The sequence below is a fragment of the Piliocolobus tephrosceles genome, chromosome 1, assembly GCF_002776525.5.
Source record: "Piliocolobus tephrosceles isolate RC106 chromosome 1, ASM277652v3, whole genome shotgun sequence".
Taxonomy (NCBI): Eukaryota; Metazoa; Chordata; class Mammalia; order Primates; family Cercopithecidae; genus Piliocolobus; species Piliocolobus tephrosceles.
This window is the reverse complement of record NC_045434.1, coordinates 189943703-189966328: the sequence shown is the minus strand read 5'-3', so window position 1 is coordinate 189966328 and position 22626 is coordinate 189943703. Positions and strand designations below refer to the sequence as shown.

The following is a 22626-nucleotide window of genomic DNA, read 5'->3' as shown; positions in this document are numbered from 1 at the left end:
TCTAATCTCTGACTCAAAGACCTACAAGAGGCAGGTCTTGATTCCTCTAATCTGACTCTCCTACTTTAAGATGGAAAAACTGAGCTTGTCATGGAGTTTTACCAGTCTTCCACGATTCCCTTGCTGACCTCGCTACCCTGCACAGACTTAGAAGAAGAGAGGAAGTCTGATATTTATTGATTAGTCTGAATATGTCAAGATCTCACTTGCCGATGAAAAAATTGAGGCTCAGGGACAGTGAGTGACTGATTTGACCAAACTGGGATTTAAACTCAAATCATCTGCCTCAAAAATGGGGACTGTTTTCATGACTCTCCCAAGGACATAGAACAGCAGGTAAGACTGGAAGATCTTCTTGTTCAACTCACTTTACAGATGGGAAATGGCCCAGAGAGAAGTAAGGGAACTTGATAGAGTGGGGGGAGTATCAGAGTCAGGCCGATGAGAGTTTAAATCCTGGCTCAGCTACTAGCAAGCCCCATGATGTAGGATGAGCAACTTCTCTGTGGGCTCCCTGACTCCACCACTGTCTTGTGGGGAAGAATGGGGGAATCCTCTGGCTGGACATTGCCTTGATGGGGCTGTGACCTTTCTGTCTCACCCAGATTCTCACAAGAGAGCATATTAAAATTATATTAAAGCCTGGGTGTGGTGGCTCACGCCTCTAATCCTAGTATTTTGGGAGACCAAGGCAGGCAGATTGCCTGAGCTCAGGAGTTTGAGACCAGCCTGGGCAACACGGTGAAACCCCGTCTGTACTAAAATACAAAAAATTAGCCGGGCGTGGCGGCGTGCACCTGTACTCCCAGCTACCCGGAAGGCTGAGGCAGAAGAATTGCTTGAACCCGGGAGGCGGAGGTTGCAGTGAGCCAAGATTGCACCACTGCACTCCAGCCTGGGCAACAGAGCGAGACTCCAAAAAAAAAAGAAAGAAAATTGTATTGAAGAGAAGTCACTATAGAAATGCAAGGGGTTGCTATGACTAAGGTTAGTCACCTGAGCTCTAAGGACCCAGTCTGGAAGGAATGGGCTCTGGGCCTAAGAATAACTTTGCTTGGCTGGGCGCAGTGGCTCTCGCCTGTAATCCCAGCGGTTTGGTAGTTCAAGGTGGGTGGATCATGAGGTCGGGAGCTCGAGACCAGCCTGACCAACATGGTGAAACCTTGTCTCTACTAAAAATACAAAAATTAGCTAGGCGTAGTGGCGTGTGCCTGTAATCCCAGCTACTCAGGAGGCTGAGGCAGGAGAATCGCCTGAACCCGGGAGGCGGAGGTTGCAGTGAGGCGAGATTGCACCACTGCACTCCAGCCTGGCAACAGAGTGAGACTAGGCCGCACAAAAAAAAAAAAAAAAAAAAAAAGGACAACTCTGCTGCCCTGGTCTGCCCCTCTCAAGCTACAAGATGCTGGCAGGTTATTCTCCCCTCCAAGCCTCAGTTTCCTTATCTGTAAAATAGGGATAATAAATCCTGGCTTTATAGGGGCCTTTCCAGGATCAAATAACCTAACAGACATGCAACTGCATTGTGAACTGTGGAGCATGGTGCAGCTGGCAGCAGGTTTCTGCTGTTGTTATGCTGCTGAAGACTTGGGCATTAGTTGAGTTCACCATGATCCATGTTTGGAAAACATACCGTGATGATGATGATGATTGAGGGGGATTCACAGAGGGTAGAGTCTCACCCTTGTCCCACAGGAGGACTCAGACATAACAAAAAGTTCAAAAAAAAAAAAAAAAAAAAAAACACGAAAACAAACAGGAATCCATATCTTCCAGAAATATCACGGGGACTCTAGACAAGTGTGTGGGTAGGAAGTGTTTCTGGGACAGATGCCAGGACTGGAGCCCAGCAGATCATCAGGGGAGGCTTTCTGGAGGAGGCAAGCAGCCTGTGGAAGGAGGGCAGGGTCCTGGCTAATCTGAATGGGAAGAGAAGTAACAGGAAGGCTGCTATGTGCTATATATACCCTGGACAGGCATTTTCATCAAAGTCTTCCTATGTCTTTACAGCAACCTGGGAGGTGGACAGTTACCACCATTTGCAGGTGAGAAAAAAGGGGTGAGAATAAGTAGTCCAAGGTCACTCAGCTTCATTTATTTGAAGAAGACATATGCTTTACTCTGTAGTGTCAGGCACTGTTCAAGGTGATACGAATGCTGGAGGACCAGACAGGCAAGGTCCCCATCTATGTGGAAGTGAGGTTCACAGAGTCACAATGATGGAGCCACTTGGTCTGCCTCCAGAGGCCACGCTCTACGAAGAAAATTATATGATGATGGCTGTGTTTCTGACTCTGGAGGGGGGTGACCTCTCTAGAGTCTTAGACAAAACCAGTTTTGGGGAAAGGGGTATATAGTCCTCTTGAGGGTTTCTCTTGTGCAGTGGGCAGCGGCTGAGGGGTGGGAGTGGGCATGGCTCTGATACTGAGAATTTGAGAGCCACCCTGCCAGGCCTAGCTGTCTTAGCCCCATGTTAACTCCAGTCAGTTCACTGTGGCCTCTCCAAGTTCCCTCTGGCCACTCAGGGAGGACTGCCCTTTCATGGCATGGAGTTGTGGAGAGAACCCTCAGTTTCAGTTCTGCTCTGTTGTATGACCTTGGGTAAGTCCTGCCCCTCTTTGGACCAGACATGCCCTGTCTTGACAAAGATAGTTTTTTGTTTGTTTGTTTGTTTGTTTTTGTGAGACGGAGTCTTGCTCTGTTGCCCAGGCTGGAGTGCAGTGGTGAGATGGCGGCTCATTGCAACCTCTGCCTCCCAGGTTCAAGCAATTCTTCTGCTTCATCCTGGGACTACAGGTACGTGCCACCATGCCTTGCTAATTTTTGTAGTTTTAGCAGAGACAGGGTTTCACCATATTGGCCAGGCTGGTCTCAAACTCCTGACCTTGTGATCCGCCCGCCTTGGCCTCCCAAAGTGCCGGGATTACAGGCGTGAGCTACCGCATCTGGCCAACAAAGTTGGGGTTTAATGACCTCTGAGACTTGCCAGTTCTAGGATTCTGTGGGTTTGAGAATGGGCTGAGGGAGTAAGCCTGTAGAGGCTGGGGGCTAGGCATGGAGATGGGAGCTGTGTCCAGGAAAGGAGAGCTGACCTCCAGCCAGCCAGATAAGACACTGAGACCCAGTGGCCTACATGTAATAGGAAGGTAGGTAAGGTGGCCGGCGCAATGGCTCACACCTGTAATCCCAGCACTTTGGGAGGCTGAGGCGGGTGGATCATTTGAGGTCAGGAGTTCAAAACCAGCCTAGCCAACATGGCGAAACCCTGTCTCTACTAAAAATACGAAAATTATGGCCGGGCACAGTGGCTCACGCCTGTAATCCCAGTGCTTTGGGGGGCCAAGGTGGGCGGGGATCACCTAATGTCAGGAGTTCGAGACTAGCCTGGCCAACATGGCAAAACCCCATCTGTACTAAAAATGCAAAAATTAGCCGGGTACGGTGACCCGCACGTGTATTCCCAGCTACTCGGGAGGCTGAGGCAGGAGAATAGCTTGAACCCAGGAGGCGGAGGTTGCAGTAAGCTGTGATCATGCCATTGCACTTCAGCCTGGGCAACAAGAGCAAAAAGCTCCATCTCAAAACAAAAAACAAAAATTAGCTTGGCGTAGTGGCAGGCGCCTTTGGGAAGCTGAGACAGGAGAATCACTTGAACCCAAGAGGCAGAGGCTGCAGTGAGCTGAGATCACGCCACGGTACTCCAGCCTGGGCAACAGGAGTTCAACTGGGCGACAGTTTCATTCAAAACTCAAAAGGAAGGTGGGTAAGAAGAGTCCCTTATGAACAATGTCATTTCTGTCTGCTGAGGAAGGGGCCTAGATAGTTCCAAAGCAAAGTGAGAGTCAAGTCTCTGGGGTCGTGGGCACCTTGCCCTTCTGAGGTCAGGATGGTATCTGTTTGCCCATCAGTCAACACTCCATGTGTTTTCCCCTTCTGTGTCAGTGCCCGTGCTGCTTCTCCTGCCTGGGATATGCTCCCCTTCACTTCGCTATTCAGTGAACTCCTATTCAGCCCTCAGGGCCTGGTGTCAGTGTCATCTCTGCGATACTCCCAGGGAAATTATTGTCCCCAGACCCTAGAGCAAAGTGCTTAAGAGAGTTGGGGTTGGGCAATATATGCTTTTCCAGCCACTTTCTTCTTGGGTAAAGGGCACCTCAGTGTCCTTACCTGGGGCCTGGACCAATGTAATAGGGGCTGAGTTCCCTCTGCTATGGGATACCTCCAATAGGGGAGTGGTTTCCCCAGAGGAGTTTGGGGTTTCTCAAGAATGTGACATTTCGGCTTCCCAGAAATGTAAAAAATAAAGAGTGTGATAGGGTGGCTGCTCTGTCTCCCTCAGACCACTGTGAGAGGATGGACATTGTTTTCTTAGGGTCCAGACGGGAGAGGGAGCCTCACTCACTTATTTCACAAATATTTCCTAAGTGTTATATACCAGGCACTGTCCTAGGGATGAATAAGAGACAAAGTCCTGGGCCTCATGAACCTCACAACGAGTGTGTGTGTAGGGGGAAAAATATGCCGAACAAGTAATTAAGGGTTAAAACGTGTGATAAGAGGAAGCACAGCAATCACTGAGGGAGGTCAATGATGGCTTCCCCAGGGAGGTGGCACTTGAGCTAAAATGGAAGGATGAAAGGAAGCTGGGATTGAAGGGTTTGTGGCACTGGCGTCAGGCAAGGCAGATGCTAGGGGCTTGGGACCAGCTGGCTATCTGGGGTTCCATGGGATCCAGGGATTGCTGTACCTCACTATTTTGAATACCTGAAGGGCAAAGACTGGGTTGACAGACACTTCCCTCTGCCCTGGCCAGCACAAGGCCTGGCTAAGTGGCCTTGGGTGATAGGTAATGCTCCAGTATGGGCCCCCAGAGATGGGCATCTCTGGATCCTAGACTCTCAGAGCTCATGGCTCGAGATGTCATAGGGAGCCCTCATGGTACATACAGACGGGGCAGCTGAGGCCCAGAGGAGGAAGTGACTTGCTCAAGTTCACATGGCCATCTAGTGTCAGAGGCAGAAGAAAAGCCCACACTGTCAGGCCTTCAGCTTCCTCACTCCTTTGTTCAGACTTCAAATGGAAAATCCTGTCCCACAGAGGTGCCTCTGCCAGGGGTGGGAAGAGCTGAGAAGGAAGCAAGGCCAAGGGAGTCTCCCCTGCCCTCCCCTCAACACCTTCAGGGGCTCCTTCCAGCTGTCTCTCCCTCACCCTTCTCTTGGAAATTCCCCTTGGGCCTGAAAGGGGCTCTCAGTCAGTGTGTTCTCTCCACACTGTACCCTCCCGACAGTCCCTGAAGCATGGCTCCTAGCCAGGGTTGAACTGCGGTGGCCAAGCCCTGTGACCCCAAAAATCTGCATTCTCTTGTCAGCAGAGGGCAGAGTGAGAGCCTCCCCTCAGCACCTGCTCCTTGGAAATCCCTCTCTCTCCAGACCCTCAAAGCTGTTTCAGCTGCTCATGGCCTGTCACATGCTAAAGAAAATGAATAAGAGGAAGCATTGTATGTTATTTGGGCCACAGTGAACATGGCGGGGTTAGAGGAACAGGGACACACACCTTCCTTGTGCAGACCCCAAGGCCACCTCCAGCCCGTTGGCAGACTTGGGGGAGTCAGCCAAGTTCCTGCAGCTTCCTGGGGCAGGAGGAGTGAAATCTCTGTCCGTCTCCCCCATTGTTAGTTATACCCCACTGTACTCTATGCCCTTGTACTCTACCGTCCTGAGGGGCTGATTCATTAAAGGACTGTCAGCCCACTCACAGGGTGCCCAACTCTGTGCTTGGCATGGAAGGGTACATAGAGACAGCTCAGCCCACAAAGGATTTAAACCCTGAATCTTGTAGCAAAGTGCGTGATTCCCAGGAGGCTCCTGCTGGGGAGAATACGAAGTGAGGCCTCCTGTCTGCTTAGGACACCCCATCCTCCAAGTCTAGCCAAGTGAGGTCTTCCCCAGCATTTTCTTTTTTATTTTTAGAGATGGAGTTTTACTCTTGTTTCCCAGACTGGAGTGCAGTGGTGCGATCTCTGCTTACCGCAACCTCCAGCTCCTGGGTTCAAGCAATTCTCCTGCCTCAGCCTCCCGAGTAGCTGGGATTACGGGCACCTGCCACCATGCCCAGCTAATTTTTTTCTTTCTTTTCTTTTCTTTTTTTGAGACAGAGTCTCGCTCTGTTGCCCAGGCTGGAGTGCAGTGGTGCGATCTCGGCTCACTGCAAGCTCCGTCTCCTGGGTTCACACCATTCTCCTGCCTCAGCCTCCCGAATAGCTTGGACCACAGGTGCCTGCCACCACGCCCGGATAATTTTTTGTGTTTTTAGTAGAGACGGGGTTTCACTGTGTTAGTTAGGATGATCTCGATCTCCTGACCTCGTGATCTGCCCACCTCGGCCTCCCAAAGTGCTGGGATTACAGGCGTGAGCCACCGCGCCCGGCCAGCACTCTATGTTTTTATTTTGTTTGTTTGTTTTTTGAGACGGAGTCTCGCTCTATCGCCCAGGCTGGAGTGCAGTGGCCGGGTCTCAGCTCACTGCAAGCTCCGCCTCCCGGGTTTACGCCATTCTCCTGCCTCAGCCTCCTGAGTAGCTGGGACTACAGGCGCCCGCCACCTCGCCCGGCTAGTTTTTTTGTATTTTTTTTTTTTTTAGTAGAGACGGGGTTTCACCATGTTAGCCAGGATGGTCTCGATCTCCTGACCTCGTGATCCACCCGTCTCGGCCTCCCAAAGTGCTGGGATTACAGGCTTGAGCCACCGTGCCCGGCCAACCAGGCTGGTCTTAAACTGCTGACCTTGTGATCTGCCCGCCTCAGCCTTCCAAAGTGCTGGGATTACAGGCATGAGCCACTGCGCCCGGCCCCTTTTATTTATTTATTTTTTTGAGACACTCTCGCTGTGTCGCCCATGCTGGAGTGCAGTGGTGCGATCTCGGCTCACTGCAACTTCCGACTCCTAGGTTCAAGCAATTCTCCTGCATCAGCCTCCCAAGTAGCCAGGACTACAGGCGCCCGCCACCATGCCCGGCTAATTTTGTATTTTTAGTAGAGATGGGGTTTCACCATGTTGGTCAGGCTGGTCTCGAACTCCTGACCTCAGGTGATCCGCCCACCTCTGCCTCCCAAGTGCTGGGATTACAGGCGTGAGCCACTGTGCCCAGCCTTCCCCACCATTTTCTAAGAGGGTCACGAGGCATTCCAGCTCATTCTTGTGGTTCCTGGAGTTCTGGTCCATATGTCTTCCATACCACCTACTTCTTCCCACCAGTCCTAGCCTAGCCTCTCCTGTGTTCTTGGCAGTGGGCAGTACTCCTCCCACAGGATCCTGGAGCTAGCACTGCCTTTGCAGTGAAAGTATTTATGTGCTATCATCACTACCTCCGTCAGTATGCAAGCGTCACCGTCGCTACTACAGCTAATCTACAAGCCCCACCATCTCCACCTCCACCAGTTTCTATTAAACACATATGTACACCTACTATGTGCTGAGCCTGGGGTTACTAAGAGGAGTCAGACAATCCCTGCTCTTGAGGAAACTGTTCTGGTTGGAAAGGCAGATACTGAAACTCTTGTCTGAAGGCAAGTGCTGGGATGGTGAACATGGGGTGCAGGGGAGCCCTGGGGTGTGATCAGTACTGTATCAGAAGGCAGCACTACTGTCTGTGGGGCCTTCAGTAAGGAAGCACTGAGCTGGGGGAAGAAGGGGTACAAGGAAGACTTCATGGAGGAGCAGCATGTAGAGCAGGGCATTGAGAATGAAAAGGCACCTCTCAGGCCAAGGTGGAAGAGGGGATGGCAGATGTGAAGGCCTGGAGTTGTGTGCCGGAGGGTGAAAAGTAGTTTTGTGTGGTTGTAGTTCTGAGAAGGAGGAGATTCTCATCTCAGAGATGAGGTCGGAGATGAGGCTGAACTGGTAGGCGGGGGCAGCTCCTCCAAGGCTTCCTGTGAAGGCCAAGGTACCTGCCACACTTCAAACATCCTTTGAGCCTCTTCACATACCTGTCCTCACTTAATTCATGCCAAGAAATTTAGACTTTACCCTGGGGTATTCCCTCTGCGTCCCTGTACTAACCGTCCTTTTTATGGGCTCCAGTTTCCCTATCTATATAAATTCAGGGAATTGGCTAGCAGATAGCTTTGACACTAGAACCGTTTTCTCTGTACACGCAGCTTGGTACACATTGTATGCTCAATGAATATTTTCTATGGGTGAATAACTTGCCAGCCTTTCAAGGACTGCACTGTTGTCAACCTGAGACTCTAGCAAGAGAAGGGCCTCAGAGAGAGGTGGGTTTAGCTTTGACTCTCCCATTTTGCAGGGAGGGAAGAGGGTGTGCTGGAGCCATAAGAGGCAGCACAGTGTAGTGGAGGGGCTTATTACAGTTGCAGGAAGGATAAGCCATGTGGGGCTTACAATGGAGGGCTCTAGACTTCCAGCCCAGTGCTCTCTCTGCTGTACCATGCTGCCTCTAGTTGGAGAGACAGGGCAGAAGTTATGGTAAAGAAGAGTCATAGCCCAGGCAGTGGGGCCCTGGGCAGGTCCCTTAGCACAAGGACACCTGTGATGAGGACACAGAGGTGGGAGCCCCAGGCAGTCTAGAAGGCTTTGCATGTCTCCGTTTTTAATTTTTCACTCTGTCGCCCAGGCTGGAGTGCAGTGGCACGATCTTGGCTCACCGCAACCTCTGCCTCCCAGGTTCAAGCGATCCTTCCATCTCAGCCTTCCAAGTAGTTGGGATTACAAGCATGAGCTACCATGCCTGGCTAATTTTTTGTGTTTTTAGCAGAGATGAGGTTTTACCATGTTGGCCAGGCTAGTCTCAAATTCCTGACCTGAAGTGATCCGCCCGCCTTGGCCTCCCAAAGTGCTGGGATTACAGGTGTGAGCCACAACACCTGGCCTTTTTAAAGAAACACACACACACACACACACACACACACACACACACACACACAATTTTGAGACAGAGTCTTGCTCTGTCTCCCAGGCTGGAGCGCAGTGGTGTGATCTTGGCTCACTGCAACCTCCACCTCCTGGGTTCAAGTGATTCTCCTGCCTCAGCCTTCTGAGTAGGTGGGATTACAGGTGTGTGCCACCATGCCTGGCTAATTTTTGTATTTTTAGTAGAGACGGGGTTTCACCATGTTGGCCAGGCTGGTTAAAAAAATATTTAACAGGCCGGGTGGGGTGGCTCACACCTGTAATCCCAGCACTTTGGGAGGCCGAAGCAGGCAGATCACCTGAGGTCAGGAGTTTGAGACCAGCCTTTTGACCAACATGGTGAAACCCCATCTCTACTAAAATTACAAAAATTAGCCGGGCGTGGTGGCGCACACCTGTAGTCCCAGCTACTCGGGAGGCTGAGGCAGGAGAATCGCTTGAACCCGGCAGGCGGAGGTTGCAGTGAGCCGAGATCGTGCCATTGCATTCCAGCCTGGGCGAGAGTGAGACTTGGTCTAAAAAAAAAAAAAAAAAAAAATCTACCTTACACAATTGTCTTGTGGATAAAATGAAGTAATGCACGAAAGCGGTTAGCACAGAGCCTGGCACATAGTAAACACTAAGTAAAAGGGTGCTACTATTTTGAACACTGTAACTACAGAAATACAGTCAGTTTGATACATTTGTACACACAGGCACGTGACACTCATGGGGAGGTGGCTCGTGGACTCTAGCTGCAGCAGGGCTCCGGATCCGCGTTTTCCCAGCTCCATTGCACTCCTCAGAGAGGTAGCCTCTGGGCTGAAAGAGCGGGCAACCCACCTGCCCCACCTGGACTGGCCCGGCCTTCCCTTGTGCGCCCTAGGCTGGGCGGCTCAGCAGGTCTCCCAGGTCCCGGGAGGGCGGAGCCAACGGGATGCGAGCCAGGCCCCGCCCCTCCTCCGGTCCCGCCCCCTGCCTGGCCATTGGCCGCAGAGCTCGGGGGCGTGGTCGCGCTGGGGCTGGGGGCGCCCGCGGTGCCCGCCCGCGAGTCTCGCTGCCTCCCTCCCGGGGCTGCGGGCCCGGCGGCCGGGCTGGCTGGGCCGCGCCTGGGTTCCCGCGCCGGCTCCAGCGCCCGCCATGGGCAACTCACACCACAAGAGGAAGGCCCCCAGCGGTCCCCGGGTCCGCAGCTTCTGGCGGTTCGGGCGGTCGGCGAAGAGGCCGGCAGGTAGGGGCCGGGGTGGGGGCGGGGCAGGCAGGGAGGAGGGTCCCTGCTGCGGCCGTCGCCACCGCTGCTGCCCTCTCCCGGGGCCTAGAGTGAGTGTGGGGGGTCGGGAATCCCCGCGCAGACCCCACCCCTCACAGGCACACGGAGACACACGTACACGGTAATACCCATCGGCGGGCACACGAACATGTTCGCAGTTTACACAGTCACAGGCACAACACCCACTCAGATGTGCGGACACGCAGACACAGGATCACATACACCATCACACCCACACCCTCGTACCATCGCAGTGGGACGCACAGTGCCTGAGACACAGGTACATGTATACCTATGCATGCGGTTTACACAGCCACACGAGCTACACCTACGCGCAGATCCAGACACAGAGGCACAGTCGTTCACACACATCGGTCATGTGGGTACAGTTGCCCAGCGTCTTAGGCACACAGATGTACACACAGGTTCGTAACTGCACAACCAACCGGACTCGCACTCAGGCTCACAGCAGACCCTAAGGCACTCGAACACACATGCTTATTCCCCAGATCTTAGCCCCCAACAGGCTGAAGGCTGAAAGTTTGTAGGAGGGAGGGGAGACAAAGGTGGAAGGGGGAAGCTGGAAACCCGGGGCTGGAGGCTCGGGACCGCCTCCATCTGGCGCGATCGGGAGTCGGACTGGTTTTCTTGGCTCGCTCCCTGCCCCCACCCGCGCCACCGCGATTTCTCCCCGCCTCCCCCGTCCCCCGTCCCCGCGGTCCCCGAGGTCGCCGCCGCATCTTCCCCTTTCAATGCAGCCACCGAGCTGGAACGCAGCCCTTGCCGGCTGCTGCGGGATCCCTCCGCGGGTCACATTCCAGGCTCCAAGGGGGAGGGGAGGGAATGGGGAAGGCCTCCAACCCCAGGAGATGGGATTCCTGTTTCTCCCAAGTACGGCAGTTCAGGGTATCCCCGAGGGGTGCTGAAGGAGGGGCTATCGAGAGTGCCTAGTTTTCTTACTGGTGAATCCAGAGATGGGGGAAGGGCAGGGTGATGGTTCCATTCCCCTCTCCCCAAGATAGAGGGTCTTCAACATAGGCTGGCACCTTAGGGATACCTGTTGGTCTGGGGGAGTGAGGAAATCCCAGAGGAGGTGGGGTGAAGGGGGCCCTGCTGTGGTGGGAGAATCTACGGGTGTATTCCCAGGGTGGCCCACATTCCTAGAGATTCCGAACCGGAGCTTGATGATCTCATCGCTCCATGGAGGGGGTGGTGGAAAGAGCCTGGGCTGGGAAGTAGGGGACCTCTCCTCTCAATGAGGCTCTGGAATAGGCCCTGGTGACCTTGAGCAGATTCCTTTCACTTCTCTGGATCACCCTGGCTCCTACAGGGGGCCTGTCTATGAAATCAGGGGTCCTAGGTGACTTCTTGGGACCTTTACCGTTCTGGCTATCCATTTCCTGGATGAAGAGACTGAGGTCCAGGAAAGAGGGACTTGTCCAAGGTCATTTGCCTATGGTGGTTTGCGGTAGTAATGTAATCAAAATGACAATAAGAAAAAGGTTAACTAAGTTCAGTTAGGCTCTTTGAGGATTTCTCAGAAGGTAGAATCTCTCTAGGACCTTCCAGCACTCTCCCTGCTCCAGCAGTCCTGAAAGTCCTAACTGTGCCTACCTGTCTCATAGAATCTGCACTGAAGGGGCAGGACTGGGGCTCTTCATCTGTCCTCTGATGGTCGCTCCGATCTGATGGTTTCCTAGGAACTAACTGTGGGCCCAGACTTGTGACCATTTGTGATGGAGGAGAGAGAAGATAAGAAGGCTGTGTTTATAGTCTCTTGCCTACTGGCCCTTGAGGAAGTGGCCTGGGGCTTCCAGCAACACTTGTGAGCTTCTAGCTCCTGCTGAAACTCATGGCTCAACTCAAGCTTTAAGGCGTTCTGAAAAAAATTAGAAAGCAATGTCAAGACAACACAGAAATTAAGTGTGGGGGCTAGGAAATATTCTAGGCTATTTATCAAAAGCCTTCTGGGTTGGGGTCAGCTTTAGAAAACTGAGGAGATGGTCCTAATTGGTATTTGAAGTAACCACAGGATTGAAATTAGTCCTAAATTGTTGGTTAAATGAGAGAACCAGGGATTTGTTTCAGCTGTGGGGTATGGTTGTGCGCAAAGGCGTGGAGTTGAGGTCAGGTGAGGTGGCTCATGCCTGTAATCCCAGCATTTTGGGAGGCTGAGGTGGGAGGATCACTTGAACCCAGGAGTTCGAGAGTAGTTTGGGGCAACATGACGAGATTCCCCCGATTTCTACAAGAAATAAAACATTATCTGGGCATGGTGGCATGTGTGCCTTTGGTCTCAGTAGTTTGAGAGGCTGGGGTGAGGGGATTATGTGAGCCTGGGAGGTCAAGGCTGCAGTGAACTGATCATGCCACTGCACTCCTGTCTGGGTGACAGAGTGAGACCCTGTCTCAAAAAAAAAAAAAAAAAGAAGGCCGGGCGCGGTGGCTCAAGCCTGTAATCCCAGCACTTTGGGAGGCCAAGACAGGCGGATCACGAGGTCAGGAGATCGAGACCATCCTGGGTAACACAGTGAAACCCTGTCTCTACTGAAAAATACAAAACACTAGCCGGGCGAGGTGGTGGGCCAGGTGGCGGGCGCCTGTAGTCCCAGCTACTCGGGAGGCTGAGGCAGGAGAATGGCGTGAACCCAGGAGGCAGAGCTTGCAGTGAGCTGAGATCTGGCCACTGCACTCCAGCCTGGACGACAGAGCGAGACTCCGTCTCAAAAAAAAAAAAAGAAAAGAAAATGAATGGGCCAGATGCTCACACCTGTAATTCCAGCACTTTAGGAGGTTGAGGTGGGTGGATCACCTGAGGTCAGGAGTTTGAGACCAGCCCAGCCAACATGGTGAAACCCTGTCTCTACTAAAAATACAAAAACTAGCCAGGCATGGTGGCAGGCACCTGTAATCTCAGCTACTTGGGCGGCTGAGGCAGGAGAATCACTTGAACTCAGGAGGTGAAGGTTGCAGCCAGCTGAGATTGTGCCACTGCACTCCAGCCTGGGTGACAAGAACGCGACTCCATTTCAAAAACAAAAAACAAATGGAGTTGAGACTGAACATGGAGGTGGGAGGGAAAAGTAGCCAAGGGTCCTTTTCTTGAGGTTCCATTGGGAATGTAGACCTCAGTACCTTTGGTTTTACTTGTGCTGAGGATCCTAAGTCATCCTCGGCCTCAGCCTCTGCTGTGACAGGCCCAGGTGGGGACTGGAGCTTGAGTATTAAGTACTCAAGTGCCAGTATAAGTAATCATTTCATTAGTCTGTGAGAGAAGGAGGGAGAGAGTACAAGGCAGGGAGAGAGGTCTGGAGTCTGCAGGCCATAGAGAGCCAGTGAAGGTGTTTGAGCAAGGGAGAGGAGTCTACAAAAATGGGGTGTTAGGAAGATGGCTCTAGGGTGGGGGCAGGTGCAGGCAGGACAGGTTGAGGGGTGGGGTGGTGAGAGTGGAGGCTGAGAGACTGTTGCAGTAATCCAGGGGAGAGGTGATGAGGTGAGAGCTGGGGACAGGGTGGGGGCTGTGGGAGTGGAGAGGAGTGGCAGCTGCAGAGACTTCGGAGGAAGTAACTGAATTGATAAGACCTGGGATTAACCAGATGTTGAGAGTAAGGGCCAGAGGGAGCTGTGTGGGCTTCTGTGCTTGAGGCTGCTTGGCTGGGAGATGGTAGCAAAGATAAAAATAAGGCCTTATGCCGTCCCTTTACATCAGTTAATTCATTTGTCCTTTGTCCTCCAACAGTCCCACAAGCCACAGGCTATTCTCCCATTTTAGAGATGTGGAAGCTGGAGTTCAGAGAAGTGAAGTCACTTTCTCAAGGCCACAGCAAGGAGATAGCTGAATCTGGATTCAAACTCAAGCCTGTCACATTACAAAGCCTGTGCCCTTCATCCATTTACAAATAGAAGGGTGTCGTCTTATGATGGAGGTACCTGCACATCCTCTGGGCAGAGAAAGCCTGCAGCCCCCAGGGATTTGGACTGTGTGGAGAGGACTAGTGGAGGAAGCACTATGGGGAGGGTTAGGGGTTGAGGACTAAGCATTAAAGCCTCCAAGCGCTTAGAGAGGGAGCAAGTAGGAAGGGGAAATCAAGACTCAAGGAAGGGTTGATCCCTCGGATCAAATGCCCTTGGAAGATAGAGAAGGGTGAAGGTGTATGAGGTGAGGCCTCCTGACTGCTGGAAAGACACTGTAACCTGCCAGGAGTGTTTGGTCTTGGCATTCAGGGATCCACCCAACTCTCCCCTCCACAGGTTAGCTGGGCACTTGGTTCTGGGCGGGTTGGGGAATGGTGGTGGGTGTGAATTGGTAGCCTAGGAAGACCTGCCCTCTTCCTGTTCCCACGCATTGCATGGTCAAGCTTACACACGTGGCACTCCTTCTGGTTGGATTTATTGTTCCCATCGTGCACATGGGGAGACTGAGTGAAGGGACTGCTGGAGTCAGAACATCTGGAATTCTTTTCATCCCTCCCCGTGCCTGGATAGACCTGGAGGTTTAACTTCGTGGAGTCTGGGGTCTTTGGTAGGTTCCACAGCTGGAGAAGGCTCCCTCCTCCATTTCCCCCATGTCTCCTCCCCTTTCTTGTGGGGAGACTTATGACCAACTGACTTGCTTGTGGGAGCCCTGGGCTTCCAGATAAGAGGCTGGTCCAGCTCTCTTTGATCTGAGGGATCTGAGATAAGCAGAATCTCCTTGCTGCCCCAGGCCCCAACTCAAAGCAGGGAACCGCTGACCCCCCTTCCTTCTAGGGGCAGAGTCATCCATGGTGAGGGCTCTTTGGAGATCATCTCTCCAACCCCCACCACATCTCAGATGAAGAAACTGAGGCCCAGAAAAGCACAGTGCCTGGCTCAGGATCATGTTGCAATTAAGGGGAAATGCAAGCTCCAACCTAGGACTTCTCACTTCAGGGCAGTGAGATCTGGTCTGGGCCTGGAATTCCCTTCCCTCCCAAACTGAGGGGTTAGGGCTGCCAGATGGAGGGGTATCACTAAGGAGAGATAGGGAGCTGATGTCAAGTGTTCCTTATCAGACCTTATCTTAATGGCCCTTAACCCTACTTGAGATTTGAAGAGAGTTGGAGTGGAGGGGAGAGGAGGCTGCTGGTGGCATGAGGAGAACATGAGTCAGAGTTGGGCTCACATCCTGCCTTTGCCATTACTGGCAGTGTGACCTTGGGCAAGTCTCTGACCCTTGGGGTCAGGGTTTACACTAGATTGTGTGGCTTTCTTTAAGGTTCCCAGGCACTCTGTGAGGTGGGTATTAGTCCCACCTTACAGATGAGGGGACTGAGGCCCAGAGAGGCCAATTCATTCATCCAAGGCCTGGAATCCAGACCTCCTGATTCCCACTCGCTCTTCTCCCTACTCTGTGGTGGCTGCCCCTGGCATCCATAAGATGGGGATAATCATGCCTTGAAGGAACTAAGGAAAGGGCTGTGGAAAGTTAGAATTGTGCCTTGGCTGAAAGGGATTATTATGTCATTGCTGGGAGCAAATACTGGCCCAGAAACTCATTAGGACATTTATTAATATTATTGTAGCTAATTCCTCCGTGCACTACTGCCTGTTCCCCCAGGGCACCCCGTGGGATGGGCTCCTCCCCTTCCTGCCCTGGGCACTCCCTGCCCCCCATTATTTACCTTAGAACCGGCCTGTCAGCTCTGTCCCTGCTGGGGTGGGGCTGGACACCAAGGGAAGGAAGGAGGGGGATTCCTGCACAGGTGGGGTACAGTGCTTCCACGTTCTTTGGGCAGGGATTGAGGTCGTGCCCCCACCCCTCAACCTCCCTTACCCATTAACTTTCTCAGACTTAGGATCACTAAGGTTGTTGGAGTGAGACCCAGGTTCAACCACTCCCTGGTTGGATGACCTTGAGCAAGTTAGTCACTTTCCCTTGAGCCTCCTGGTGCTTATTTGTAAAAAGGAAACTACTCCTGCCTTTTAACTTTCTTGTTAGGTGTTCTGCGATACAGTAGAAGAGAAAGTGTTTTGAGAACCATAAAGCACCTCCACCTGAAAGTTTGTTATGCTCGTTTTCCTTTGTCTTGCCTCTTTGGGAATAAAATCTACAAACATTCTGGTTTCTGCTTCTGCTTCTAGAATGTGTAACGGCGGGGGGCCAGGGGCCCTTCATCTGTCCACCTGTACAGTGAGGGGTTGAGGCTAAGGGCCTCTGAACACCCAGGATTCTGGCTCATGGGCTGACCAGGGACAGTTCAGACAGGAGTAGGGAGTTGGGGGCTGGGTTGGCTTTGGAGGGTTCAGCCTCCTGAGCAAGGCCACCTGGACAGCTGTGCCCTCCCCCCTCATTCCTCTCCCCTGAGTCAGGCCTGCCTGGCTGTGGGCGCGCCACCACCCCCGCCCCTTGCTCTGGAATGGGGCAGGTTGAGGCCTCACCCCATGGAGGATGTTGCCAAGACAGTGTGTGCGCATGTGCATGGCCTTGGGAGGCAGGGGCTCCCTCCCCATTCTGTCCTTTCCCCAGGCTTTGGAAAGCCCCTGAGTAGGGGCTACACACACCTGTTTTTCTGTACACACAGCCCCTTGGCAGGCCCTGTGTGGGTCTGTGGAGTCGCTCACGGGTGAGGAAGGCAGGGACTAGGGTGGCTTAGGTGTGCTTTATGGGTGTTTTTTGTTTGTTTGTTTGAGATGGAGTCTTACTCTGTCACCCAGGCTGGAGTGCAATGGCGTGGTCTTGGCTCACTGTAATCTTCGCCTCCGGAGTTCAAGCAATTCTCCTGCCTCAGCCTCCTGAGTAGCTGAGATTTCAGGAGCTTGACACCACACCTGGCTAATTTTTGTATTTTTAGAGTCGGGGTTTCACTGTGTTGGCCAGGCTGGTCTCGAACTCCTAACCTCGTGATCCACCCCCCCCTTGGCCTCCCAAAGTGCTGGAATTACAGGTGTGAGCCACGGTGCCCGGCCATGTGGGTGTGGTTTTGAGAGTGCCCACCTGTGCAGGGCACCCGGCTAATTTTTTTTTTTTTTTTCAAGATGGAGTCTTGCTCTGTCACCCAGGCTGGAGTGCAGTGGCATGATCTAAGCTCACTGCAACCTCTGCCTCCCGGGTTCAGTGGGATGCTGCCTGCTGCCCGAGTCTCTGCCCTGGTAAACTGTCTCTGAGTTGAGGAGCCCGCAAGTGTGCTTCCCGGCATGCCCTGCGTGCTGGGGACGTGGCCACCAGAAGCAAAGTGTCTTCTCAGATCCAGGAAGCCTCCTCCCCCAGGCAGGTTGGGGATGGAGGTGTGGTATGGGGTGCTTCCCTCATGGCTTCAGCCCTAGGCTGCACTCTGGATTGCCAGGGCAGAAAATCCTGGAACAAGTGTGGCTGTGGGCAAGATCTTTCCACTCTCTGGACCTCAGTTTCTTTGTGAAGTACCCTTCCCAGTCACCTGAGACTCAGGTTGTTGAGCCCCTCCCCAATCAAGCCACAGGTGTATAGATCTGGGGTGACTCGGAGAGGCTGCGGGCTCTGACTTGGGTGGGGAGGAGGAGGGGTGTTGCTGGGGCAACCAGATGTTATCGAATGTAAGCCCTTGGACTTCTGGGAATTTGCAGCTGTGGCCCTGACTGCCAGCTGTGGGCCTGGGACCTTGATGAGCTGATGTTCCTCTACCCCCGTCTTGACAGGAACTCAGCCCTTATTTTCCCTGGTTAGAGGGTAGCTGAGGATGACTGTCCTGTGTGGTGAAAGCCTCCAGTTTTAGAGCCAGCCAGAGTTTAGGAAGTCACCTAGCTCTCTGAGCCTCACAGGCCCATGATCAATTACTGGGAAAGTACCTTCCAGTACCTGCCTCGAAGAACTTTTGTAAGACCCATGAGGACAGAGACTGCATTTTGCCTTTCACCAGGACCTGGCATGGTGCCTGGCATGAATTAATCACCCTGCAAATGTCGGTCTACTGGTCTTTTCTGTTTGTGTGAGACTGATAAGAAGGGTGGGTGGGTGGGTGGATCTGGCCCAAGAGGGGAAGAGTGGGGACAGTAGGTGGTCAAGAAACTTCCGATTTGTAGAGTCCCATGACCCTTTTTCAGAGGGGAGATCAGGTTTGTAGCTGGCACAGCGCACAGAACATGACTTTTGGTTTCAAGTTGTTCTGAGTGAGAATACTGATTTGCCATTTATACCGTGGAGGCCAGAGAGGGCGGCTTTATAAAATGCTTGCTCCCTCTTGTCTCCATTCCCTCTTCTACAAAATGGGAATAAAAGTGCCTACTTCTTAGGATTGTTGTTTAGATCTCATTGATTTGTTGATGTGACGATTCAGCTCCACAAATGTTCTCTGGAGAGCAAGACCTCAGCTTGTACTTGAGTAGTCTCAGAGGCCAGTGCTAGGGTAGCAGCAAATGGGAAAGGAACTGCAGGGGGGTTGTGTTGCTTGGGAGCCTCTGTGAATTTTTAGTTCCTTAGAGACTCAGAGAGAAAGGTGCTATGACAGAGGGGTGTCCTTAGGCACGGCTGGTGGGATACTGCACAGATACATATATATAGTTCACAGATTCTCTTTCACAGTCTCTGCTGTGCTTTTTAGAGTTACCAGGGGAATCTTTTTTTTTTTTTAAGTTTTATTTTTATATATTTACTTTTTTTTTTAGAGACAGGGACTTACTCTGTTGCCCAGGATGTAGTGCAGTGGCACAATTATAGCTCACTGTAACCTCGAACTCCTGGGCTTAAGCCCAGCCTCCCAGGAAACCTTTTTTTTTTTTTTTTGAGATGGAATTTTTTTGCTGTCTTGCCCAAGCTGGAGTTCAATGGCTGTGATCTTGGCTCACTGCAATCTCTGCCTCCTGGATTCAAGAGATTCTCCTGCCTCAGCCTCTCGAGTAGCTGGGATTACAGGCATCTGCCACCACATCTGGCTAATTTTTTTTTTTTTCTCCCCAAAATGGGAGTCTTGCTCTGTCACCCAGGTTGAGTGCAGTGGCATGATCTCAGCTTACTGCAACCTCCGCCTCCTGGGTTCAAGCAATTCTCCTGCCTCAACCTCCTGAGTAGCTAGGATTACAGGTGCCCGCCACTGTGCCAGGCTAATTTTTGTATTTTTAGTAGCGACGGGGTTTCACCACGTTGACCAGGCTGGTCTCAAACTCCTGACCTCGTGATCCACCCACCTTGGCCTCCCAAAGTGCTGGGATTATAGGCGTGAGCCACCACACCCGGCCTTTGTGTATTTTTTTTAGTAGAGATGAGGTTTCACTGTGTTGGCCAGGCTGGTCTTGAACTCGAGCTCTTTTTTTTTTCTTTTCTTTTGAGATGGAGTTTCACTCTTCTTGCCCAGGCTGGAGTGCAATGGTGTGGTCTTGGCTCACCGCAACCTCCACCTCCTGGGTTCAAGTGATTCTCCTGCCTCAGCCTCCCCAGTAGCTGAGATTACAGGCATGCGCCACCATGCCTGGCTAATTTTGTATTTTTAGCAGAGACAGGGTTACTCCATGTTGGTTGGGCTGGTCTCGAAGTTCCGACCTCAGTTTGATCCACCCACCTCGGCTTCCCAAAGTGCTGGGATTACAGGCGTGAGCCACCACGCCCGGCCCGGCCTCGAACTCTTGATCTCAGGTATCTACCCGCCTCAGCCTCCCAAAGTGCTAGGATTACAGGTGTAAGCCACAGTGCTAGCCCAGAATTTTTTCTTTTCTTTTTTTTTTGAAATGGAGTCTTGCTCTGACCCAGGCTGGAGTACAATGGCGCGATCTCAGCTCACTGCAACTTCTGCCTCCTGGGTTTAAGCAATTCTGTCACCTCTGGCTCCTGAGTAGCTGGGACTATAGGTACACACCGCCATCACACCCAGCTCATTTTTATGTTTTTAGTAGAGACGGGGTTTCACCATGTTAGTCAGGCTGGTCTTGAACTCCTGACCTTAAGTGATCCACCTGCCTCAGCCTCCCAAAGTGCTGAGTTACAGACGTGAGCCACCGTGCGTGGCTGGAATATTATTATTTTTATTATTATTATTTTTTGAGACGGAGTCTCACTCTGTTGCCCAGGCTGGAGTGCAATGGCCGGATCTCAGCTCACTGCAAGCTCCACCTCCCGGGTTTATACCATTCTCCTGCCTCAGCCTCCCGGGTAGCTGGGACTACAGGTGCCCGCCACCACGCCCGGCTAGTTTTTTGTATTTTTCTTTAGTAGAGACGGGGTTTCACCGTGTTAGCCAGGATGGTCTCGATCTCCCGACCTCGTGATCCACCTGTCTCGGCCTCCCAAAGTGCTGGTACTACAGGCTTGAGCCACTGCGCCCGGCCCAGACTATTTTTTAAGTGTCACTACCCAGCTGAAACCCTCAAGGCCTATGGGGGGCCTAGCCTGACCTGGCACCTGCTCTCCTCTGATTCTGTCTCCTACCATTCTTTCCATTGCTCAATCCTCCAGCCATACTGGCCTCCTCTGTCTTCCCTGAAACCCACCACTCCTGCCTCAAGGCCTTTCCACTTGCTGTAGCCTGTCTAGAAGACTCTCCCCCAGCTACCTGCCCTGACTGGCTCCTCAGTATTCAAGTCTCAGTTCCAATGTCCTTTTCTGTTTATTTTGTTGTATTTATTTATTTTTGAGACAGAGTCTCACTCTTGCCCAGACTATAGTGCAGTGGCGGGATCTCAGCTTACTGCAACCTCTGCCTCCTGGGTTCAAGTGATTCTCCTGCCTCAGCCTCCTGAGTAGCTGGAATTACAGGTGTGCACCACCACACCCGGCTAATTTTTTTGTCCTTTTAGTAGAGACAGGGTTTCACCATGTTGGCCAGGCTGGTCTCAAACTCCCGACCTCAGGTGATCTGCCCGCCTCAGCCTCCCACAGTGCTGGGATTACAGGCGTGAGCCACCGCGCCTGGCCAATTTTATTTTTTTTTTGTTGTTGTTGTTGAGAGGGAGCCTCGCTCTGTCGCCCAGGCTCCATGGAGTGCAGTGGCGCGATCTCAGCTCACTGCAAGCTCCGCCTCCCGGGTTCACGCCATTCTCCTGCCTCAGCCTCCCTAGTAGGTGGGACTACAGGCGCCCGCCACCACGCCCAGCTAATTTGTTTGTATTTTAGTAGAGACGGGGTTTCACCATATTAGCCAGGATGGTCTCGACCCCCTGACCTCGTGATCCGCCTGCCTCAGCCTCCCAAAGTGCTGGGATTACAGGCGTGAGCCACCATGCCCGGCCTGATTTTATTTTTTAAAGATGCCTGTCACCAAGGCTGGAGTGCAGTGGCTGTAACATGGCTCACTGCAGCCTCAACCTCCCAGGCTTAAGCAATCCTCCTGTCTTAGCCTCACAATAGCTGGGACCCCAGGTGTGTGTCACCATGCCTGGGTAATTTTCAAAGTTTTTTGTAGAGATGGGATCTTTCTTTGTTGCCCAGGTTGATCTTGAATTCCTGACCACAAGCCATCTTCCCACCTCCCATAGTGCTGGGATTACAGGTGTGAGCCACCGTGCCCAGCCTATTCTTAGAGGGACTTTTCTTGACAACCTAACTAAACCACTCTCCCCTCCGGCCCCATCAAACCTTCCTGTCACAGCTCTGGAGTCTTCACTTCCCAAAATTACATTGTTAGTTTACCTCATCCATGTATTCATCAAATACTTTTTGAAGTCAACTCATAACATGTTCCATGGCCCGGCGTGGTGGCTCAAGCCTGTAATCCCAGCACTTTGGGAGGCCGAGATGGGCGGATCACGAGGTCAGAAGATCAAGACCATCCTGGCTAACAGGGTGAAACCCCGTCTCTACTAAAAAATACAAAAAACTAGCCAGACGAGGTGGCGGGCGCCTGTAGTCCCAGCTACTCGGGAGGCTGAGGCAGGAGAATGGCATAAACCTGGGAGGCGGAGCTTGCAGTGAGCTGAGATCCGGCCACTGCACTCCAGCCTGGGCAACAGAGCGAGACTCCATCTCAAAAACAAAAACAAAAACAAAAAAAAAACATGTTCCAGGCACTGATTTTGACTCTGGGGATAAACTGGTAAGCAAGATAAAGTTCTTCTCCATTAACTATAGTCCCTAGTACTAGGTTAATATGTGTTTGCTGATCAAATGAATGGATACAACTATCTTGTTTTTTTTTTTTTTTTTGAGAGGGAGTCTTGCTCTGTCATTCAGGCTGGTGTGCAGTGGTGGGATCTTGGCTCACTGCAACTTCCGGCTCCCGGGTTCAAGAGATTCTCCTGCTTTAGCCTCCCGAGTAGCTGAGATTACAGGCATGCACCACCACACCAAGCTAATTTTTAATTTTAATTTTAATAGAGACAGGGTTTCACCATGTTGGCCAGGCTGATCTCGAACTCCTGACCTCAAGTGATCTGCCCGCCTTGGCCTCCCAAAGTGTTGGGATTATAGGCGTGAGCCACAGCAATCTTAAAAAGAGGAGTTATTGGCCTTGTTTTCATATGAGGTCATGACTTGTGTGATGCAGCTGGATTTGAACCTGGACCTGACTTCCTTCCCAGTACTTCTCCACC

General features: G+C 52.2%; 1 protein-coding gene across 2 annotated transcripts in view; it reads left to right on the top strand.

Annotated features, from left to right (window-relative positions):
- Window positions 1-22626, top strand: part of KIAA1522 (KIAA1522 ortholog) — a 34804-nt gene that overhangs the window by 2364 nt on the left and 9814 nt on the right. Inside the window, exon 1 of one of the 2 annotated variants that reach the window (XM_031934397.1) lies at window positions 9962-10137. The exons of the other annotated variant lie outside the window; for it this stretch is intronic. Within the exon in view, the coding sequence (XP_031790257.1) occupies window positions 10047-10137 (91 nt within the window). The 5' untranslated portion in view covers window positions 9962-10046. Of the gene's footprint in view, window positions 1-9961; window positions 10138-22626 lie in introns of those variants that run through there. 2 annotated transcript variants of the gene reach the window in all.